General features: G+C 33.3%; 1 protein-coding gene across 1 annotated transcript; it reads right to left on the reverse strand.

The window, feature by feature from the left end:
- Nucleotides 1-501: 501 nt before the first annotated feature.
- Nucleotides 502-8,204, reverse strand: LOC134722830 (uncharacterized). The gene is made up of 5 exons (XM_063586459.1): nt 8,047-8,204; nt 6,805-6,935; nt 2,714-3,103; nt 1,654-1,884; nt 502-974 (listed from the first exon to the last, which is right to left on the reverse strand). Exons 1-5 carry the CDS (start codon nt 8,202-8,204, stop codon nt 502-504), a joined length of 1,383 nt encoding a protein of 460 aa, XP_063442529.1.
- Between the last annotated feature and the right edge of the window lie 289 nt (nt 8,205-8,493).

Here is an 8,493-nt window from a genome sequence, read left to right on the forward strand (position 1 = left end):
CTGTGACAGTTTGTTTTCACACTTTACGATATTTTGTTCCTTATGTATCTTTTTGTCTCTCTTTGACCCTCCTTGTAAAAAAAAACATGCAGCCTATCTTTTAATTTTTATACAGTTTGACGTTATATAAAAGGGGCGGCAATAGTCGAGTATTTTTTATATTCGATTGATACAGTTAGAGGGTTGACCAATACAGTATCCGATCTCTACTCGACCACCTTCCACCACTTTTGGAACTTTACTTGGTCAAACGCGAGTTCATTTTACTGCTACACGATTTTATAGAATAATAACTGCCATTTCTTGCTTAAATACAGATATCAATCAAATCTGTGTATTATTATCTCCAATATCTGAAAGATCAAAAAGTTATGAAGGAGTGAATATTTATTCGGAGATAGATTGGAATCTTATATTTAGAAAATAATGTCTTCTTTACAAAACAAGCCATAAACAATATATAATGTATAAATGGTCAATTTACTAGTTAATAGTTAATTTTCAAACTGTTCGTCGATATGTTTCTTCTGAAATTGCTGATGCCGACGAATCGTCAGGTTGTTCAATATTCTTTTTCTTGGCTTTATAAGGTCTACGTCTGATGTTCCGCATGAACAATTTCAGATGATTTTGTATAGTGACTAGATCCAGCAGGACAATTCCGCCTAAAATACCAATCAGGATAAACAAAGCTACAGCCCCGATAGCCTCTCCTCCTGGTGCCTCTCTAGCCGATCGCTTAGGTAAGTTGTAAATCTTCAGGTTTTTGACAATTTCTTGGACCTTTTCGTCGATCTCGTGTGGTAAAAGTGGAGCCGGTTTTTTAGTTGACGTTTTTATTTTGACAGTAGTTGACCTTGTTTGGGGTTGATCTTTCTTGGATGACAAGCTGTTTGTTGATAGTTCTTCTTCCGACAATATGTTATCTGTCTTTCCATGAGATAAAGTTGTGTATTCTGAATTTTTCATATTTTCTGTAAACACAAACAAATTTGCATATTTATTATATTGATATCTTGGGATAGATGAATCAAAATTTTATTAGAAAGTCGGTTCAAAACAGAACATACAGAACAAGCTAATAGTATTCATTAAATGATGTAAAAAAAAGTTACAGCATTTCAAACGTAAGATAAATATAGGTGCACAAACGAAGATATTAAGTGTATAATGAATTGATTTATCTATACCAGCTGTCTTAAAAATCCAAAGCCAAAAATAAAACAATACTCTCATCAGCCAAGTAGTCAGCACTTCCGTGTTGTTAAGGTCAAACACATAAATTACTCTTTTAAACAACCAATATTTTGTTTAAATACTATGTACTTTCTACACAAGAAATAGAACTTACCTGTATTTTGGCAATACCTTTTTAAATTTTGGGACCCCAATGCTCTTTAACTTCGTACTTTAATTAGTCTTTTAAACTTGATTCGAGTGTCATTGATGGGTCTTTGGTAGACGAAACGCCCGTCTGACTTATGTCATACAAAACTTTAAGCCTGATGTTTATGGTTGATTTATATACGATATTAGAAAACAATGTATATCTGCTTCAAGGTATTTTTTCTAGGATTTTTTGAAAATCTTGAATGTGATGAGAAGACATCTAATGAACTGTTTAAGAGCAAATATCAAGCTCAATTGTTATACCTTCTGTGGATATCTGTATAATGGATGTCTTTTGGTCAGAAGTTCTTCGCAATGAATTCGTTGTAAGTTCGTCACTGGTATATTTTTGGTTGGTGTTTTTCACTTCAGATTCAGTTGTTTGTCCGTTACCAGTAAATTGAGAGCTAGGATGTTTGACGGTGTTCGAGGAAGTTGTAACTACTGTTGTTGGTAATGGAGATGTTGTGATACACATCTGACTTGAATTTGCAGCTGAAAAGTATTTAAAAGATGCAGACACTTTTATAGGGTCAATGAATCCTAATATTTTCTTTCTCTTTCTATATAAATATACAAATAAAGGTGTCAAGATTAAAAATTTATAAGATTAGAACTATAGATAAGATCCAATCACCTCTAACTGATATGATATTCATGAGCAGGAATATTAACCACATGTAAATCCACATCAGTACAGATGTTAAGTATTCTTCCAGATCTGGTCTTTTAATCTCGTCTTGAATGATAGTTTCTCAGCCCAATGTGCAAACTTTTTTTTAAATACTGCAATCAATTAACGCCTGAAGGAAATCTAAAATTAACAGTTTGACTGTTTAAAGAAAATTCTGAATATGTACTAGTATTATCTTTCGGGTACAAACTACTAGCATTTTGTTCAGCGATGTCATTCGATGCAAAATTTGACAAAAACATTTTAAACTTGCAATAGTGTGCAACTTTGACACACCTAACTGCAATTTGTTTTTATAGCATGTTTCAAGTTGTTATTCTAAGATCTTGTATGTGATATAGATTTAAGGTTGATCAAGGTGAACTTCGCGTGAAAATTTTCACTCAAACGTTAAATAAACGTTTTTTATTCAATCTAGTTTTTCAATTGATTTCGAAATTAGAAAACATTTATCTTTTTGTTGTTGTTTTTATCAACTACAATTTCGTTTAACTAGATAAGTGCTTAAGAAGAATTCCAGTGTGTCATCTGTTACGGTAGTTAGTAACGGGTTGTCACAGTTTACGACAATGTAAACGTTTGGGTAAAGGAGTCTAGATCCAACAGAAGAAACAACTTTAATATACTTACCTATTCTCTTGCACACAAAATGTAGAGAATTATCACAGTCTCCCTCATACCAGTTATAGTACACATATACACACGCAACTGAAACAATACACACAAAATTTAGAGAATTATCACAGTCTCCCTCATACCAGTTGTAGTACACATATACACACGCAACTGAAACAATACACACAAAATTTAGAGAATTATCACAGTCTCCCTCATACCAGTTATAGTACACATATACACACGCAACTGAAACAATACACACAAAATTTAGAGAATTATCACAGTCTCCCTCATACCAGTTATAGTACACATATACACACGCAACTGAAACAATGCACACAAAATTTAGAGAATTATCACAGTCTCCCTCATACCAGTTATAGTACACATATACACACGCAACTGCAACAATACACACAAAATGTAGAGAATTATCACAGTCTTCCTCATACCAGTTATAGTACACATATACACACGCAACTGAAACATTATACACGAAAGTTTGAACAAATATGTGTAGGTATAACTGAAGGAAAGTGACGGGTAAAAAGTATTAAACATCAGACAGGCAACTGTGACAGGGTACAATGAGCAAATTTGTATAAAAAGGGCATTACTTTTTCAACAGTTGTGCTAGAGCCAAAAACAATTAGGACAAATATCAGGAAACCAATACCAACCAATTTCTCTACTTCAATTTTACCTTCTTCAAAAAATACTGGAAACAACCTTTGCACTCAGCGGAATGCAAACTTGTCTCGGAGACTGTTACATTCACAATGTAGAGAATCACAAACAGTGTATGTAAAGTGCGGATCCTAAAATATCATTTTTACTGTATATGCCATAAATGTCTAATGTAGAATGATAAATAAACAGACGATCTTTTTTTAATTTTTGAAGAAAATGAAGAAAATGAGTTCAAATGTATATGTTCAGAAATATATAATTACTAATAAAACAAAGTAAGAGATGCGAGCGGGGTTTTATCGCGCCTCAGCCAACCAGCTGTAAAATATATACCAAAATAGGTGAATATTTAGGACATTTCACGAACAGATCGTGCAGGTGCTTTATAACTAACAGATAAGATGTCGTTGTAGTAAAACATATTCATTTTAATACAATTATTAAAGTTGTATAACGTAGAATATGTTTTGTCATTCAGTTTCCTTCATATTTAACTTAATTCCACTATGATGATTTCGTAATGCTAATCATGTTTACTGTCGAATAATGATACTATTCTTTCATTTTCACTGTGGAGCGAATCATTAGTATTGTATATGCGGTGCATTTTCACTGTATAATTTTTTATTTTTTTTTATTATTTTTTTTTTATCTATGACAGCTTAGGGAGCTACCATTTGATTTTTATGGGGGGGCTAGGATGAAATTTGAAAAAAGGCAGGACAGGATTTTGAGTAAAAAAAAAGGCAGGATGACAATTGTTGTAAAAAAGTCAGGATAAGCTAAGAAAAAAAAAGGCAGGACCGAATAGACTGAAAAATAAAAAGGCAGGACCCCCCCCCCCCCCCCCCATAATAATCAAATGGTAGCTCCCTTTTTTCTTTAAGCATGACTTTAGTTGATTTGCTTGCTTTTTTTTATTGGATAATCATTATGATAACACCCAATTTAATTCAAATATTAAAAATACAGGTTAAACTATGCCTATTCATATTGTTTAAAAATGTCAATCTTATTTACAAAGTTTGTATAAACAATTATACAAACAAAGCAAGCAAGCCAACCAAAGTTTTGCTTTACATGCATTATGAAATTAGCTGTAAAGCCTTAATTTAGCCGACTTGCTCAAACAATAGATAAAGTAAGAGAAAGATTTGATAAAATTTAACGTACGGAGGAAAGTTTGGTTTTAAAACACTAAATTCAATAGAAATAACATTTATTTCAAATGTATTCCATTTAGTTTCTTATAAAGCGTATAGGGATCTTTATCCTTATTTTTTTATCCATTTCCATGACACTTCACTACTAATTACGTACATCTTGATATAGATTGCACCTTTGTTTTCCCGTTTAAAAGGTTTTACACTGGAGCCCTTTATAGCTTCCTGTTCGGTGTGAACCAAGACTCCATGTTGAAGACCGTATTATGACGTATAAAAGTCTACTTTTATAAATTGTGACTCGGATGGAGAACTGTCTCATTGTCACATACGACATCTATATATGGCTCAAAACGAAACGAGACGGGATAAAAAGGGATAAAAAAATTCACGTTACTTTTTTAATATACTTATAATGGGCTTAATATGAGTCAAAATAGAGTAAAATAGTGGGTCGCATTTGGGTATAAGCGTCACGCCGGATTGCCGATTTTTTGCAAGCGTGACAGGTGAAAGTCAAATGATTGTGTAGTGAAAAACGGGAAATGACGTCTAGCGGACACGGATAATTACAAAAAATTAGAACTGCATAGTATAAGCGGGATACGGGAATCTGACAAAACAATAAGAGGAATACGGGAATCTGCCAAAACAGTAAGCGGGATCCGGGATCAGAATCCCCCCAATGAGACCCCAGAATAAGATATTTTTGTATATTCATCCTATTGTTACAGTCATGCCTTCAATAACAAATGTATCCGATGCATGCATTTTTTTTTATTTTTTGGTCCCTTTTTCAATTTTGTGGGGTCCAAATTTATAGACAAAAGTCCTTTAATATAGATATTTGGAATTCGTTGACATGCTGAATCTAACCGTGTATCTAGTTTGGGGATTTTTTGCCTAATTGCTGAAATAGCCCACATAGAGTTCCAAAAGGTCTAAAATCAACAAAAATGAATTGTAGCATGCATATAGTGATTCCCTATATAAGTTAAAATCAAGGGGAAACGTTATCTGAATAATACAATATGACATTTTGAGAATCGCTTTTGTTACAAGTTTGAAAAGCTATATATTTGATGAAGAATGAATGAGGAGTTTGTATTTCAATTTGAAAATACATGTATCATAAATCCTAAAGTCATCAACTAAGTTTTTTTTCATTTGTTGCAAGTGCATTTATCACATAATTCTACAATAAAAATTCCTCGCATCTTTGAAAATTCTACATTAATAATGACTGCACTAACAGTGATAATTCATCGCATCTATAGTTAAAATGGATCGCTTTCAATAATCGATATGCTATATTATGATGCTTTTATAACACTTATTTGAACTTTAATGCTATGTTTGTATATTATAAAGACATATCACAATGAAAATATGTAAAAACTTAACTTAAAATCCTTTAACTTGATATTTTCAAAACGTAAACAAATACAGTTTTCCCATGATCCTTTATTCTACAATAGACATAAAATTGAGAATGGAAATGGGGAATGTGTCAAAGAGACAACAACCCGACCAAAATAAAAAAACACAACAGCAGAAGGTCACCAACAGGTCTTCAATGTAGCGAGAAATTCCCGCACCCGGAGGCGTCCTTCAGCTGGCCCCTAAAATACCCGCATATAACAGTAAAAATGAACTAGCTGGATTCGCACTTTATATACACTGACAAATATGTATATATTGTCTCTAATGATCATAATATATACAAATACAGTTCCCATTCAAGATTCATTTTGTCGTTAGTTTGACTCATGTTAAACTTCTGTTAAACTTCTGTTTTCACTATTATCAACACAACTAAAACATTTTTTCTAACATTATTCTCTATGAGTTATTTTGTCTCTTGTTTCTCTGCTTTCACACCATTAATTATTAGTTTGCTTTATTGTTTAATTGATTCAGGTACCTAATTAACCACAGTCAGTAATGCCGTGCTTGGGAATTAAAGCCAAGTTTGCTTTTTGTATTGTTTACAAGGAATTTGTCTTTGAAGTTGAGTTGAATAAAATGAACTCGCACGTATATGACAGATAGGAAAATAGTTCATATTTCTTTGGTCAATATCGATGTCGGAAAGAAGGAAGTAAAACTCCTGAGGATTTGAGCAAAGGGGAAATAATCACCGACAATAATGATGCCATAGTCGTTTTGATTAGAGTAGCATTAACTGTTATCAAGAAAGGGGTGTTGTATGCGGAGGCAATGACATTGTTTGTCGTGCTATTTCATTACCTTCTAATGGAAAAGTAATCCTCTCTATTTTCGGTAAATAATCAATGGGAGTTTCGTCTGACCAAATATGAACTAGACCTATTCCGAAACTTCGCATACCAATCCAAACAGGGACTCCAGCATATTGTTCTCTGAAGCATAAATATCAATATTCATTACTAAATGCGAAAATATCATAGTGTATGTTTTAATGAGTGAGAGATAAAATATATTTAATAAAATATTTTAATTATAAGATGTACGAAACTCGGTGTGAGCCAAGGCGTCGTATATTAAAGATCGTACTTTGACCTATAATGGTTTATTTTGGTTCTCAATGCTCTTCAACTTCGTACTTTTGCCTTTTTAACTTTTTTGCATTCGAGCGTCACTGATGAGTCTTTCGTAGACGAAACGCGCGTCTGGCGTATATACTAAATTTAGTCCTGGTATCTATGATGAGTTTATTTACTTGTACAAATTGTGACTTGGATGGAGCGCTGTCTCATTGGCACTCATACCACATATTCTTATACTTGTATACATCTCCAGTGAAAAACTCAGCATTTTGTTATTGCATCATTGTCATTGATAAGCAAGATAAATTGATTGATCCATTGATTAATTAATTGATTTTGGTTATTAAAATGCCACTTTCAGCACTATATTCTTCTATTTCTTTGTGGTCAGATTTATTGGCTGAAGAAGCAAAGTGTCAAAAAAAAGAAACAAAGACATTTGGTAGGAAGGTTGACAACATTATCCGATAAATAGTCTTGCACCACCTGCCACCTGCGTGATTCGAACTCACAACCTCAGTGTTGACAGCCTAGTGATACAGTAGAACAACTACCTAGATCACTCAACCTCCGAGACCCCCTGACAAACAAGATACGTGTAAATGATTCGATAATAGTTATAACATACGATGTACACTTGTCCAAACTGTTATAAATTTGAATCTAGTCTAATCATTGTTATTCAACTCCATTTTATAACGAAATTTATACGAGCGACATGTCATTAGTTCCAGTTGTTATAGCCGTCATGTGTAAGGCACAGATTACCTTAGCTCTACCTGGCAACACTTTTAGGAAAATTGGATCTCAACGCTCTTCAACTTTGTACTTTATTTGAGTTTTTTAAAAACTTTTTTGGATTCGAGCGTCACTGATGAGTCTTTTTTTAGACGAAACGCGCGTCTGGCGTATATATAAAATTTAGTCCTAGTATCTATGTTGAGTTTATTTAGATAAAAATTACCTTAAGTTATCTATGTATTTGTCTTCGTCCTTGCTATGGATGCTGACAAGTGAAGCATTCAATCCCTGACAGATACCAATAGCTCTTTCGTAGTCTGCTCCGCCTTGGTTTGTCATTATAATGTATTCACTTTCACCATTAATAGACCAACAGTCCATTTCTAAGAAGACAATACATTTGTCATTGATATACCTTATTCACGAGTTGATTGACCGTTATGGAATAAACGTTTCACAAATGATATCGAATATGTTCCTTACGTCGTAACTACAACCAACTTCCCTTTCATAATTGTGACCTACCGAATTAGACTGTTTACCGGATTTGTTATCACATAAGCAACACGACGGGTGCAACATGTGGAACAGGATCTGCTTACCCTTCCGTAGCACCTAAGATCACCCCTAGTTTTTGGTGGGGTTCGTGTTGTTTATTATTTAGTTTTCT

Source organism: Mytilus trossulus, chromosome 6 (genome assembly GCF_036588685.1).
Source record: "Mytilus trossulus isolate FHL-02 chromosome 6, PNRI_Mtr1.1.1.hap1, whole genome shotgun sequence".
Lineage (NCBI taxonomy): Eukaryota > Metazoa > Mollusca > Bivalvia > Mytilida > Mytilidae > Mytilus > Mytilus trossulus.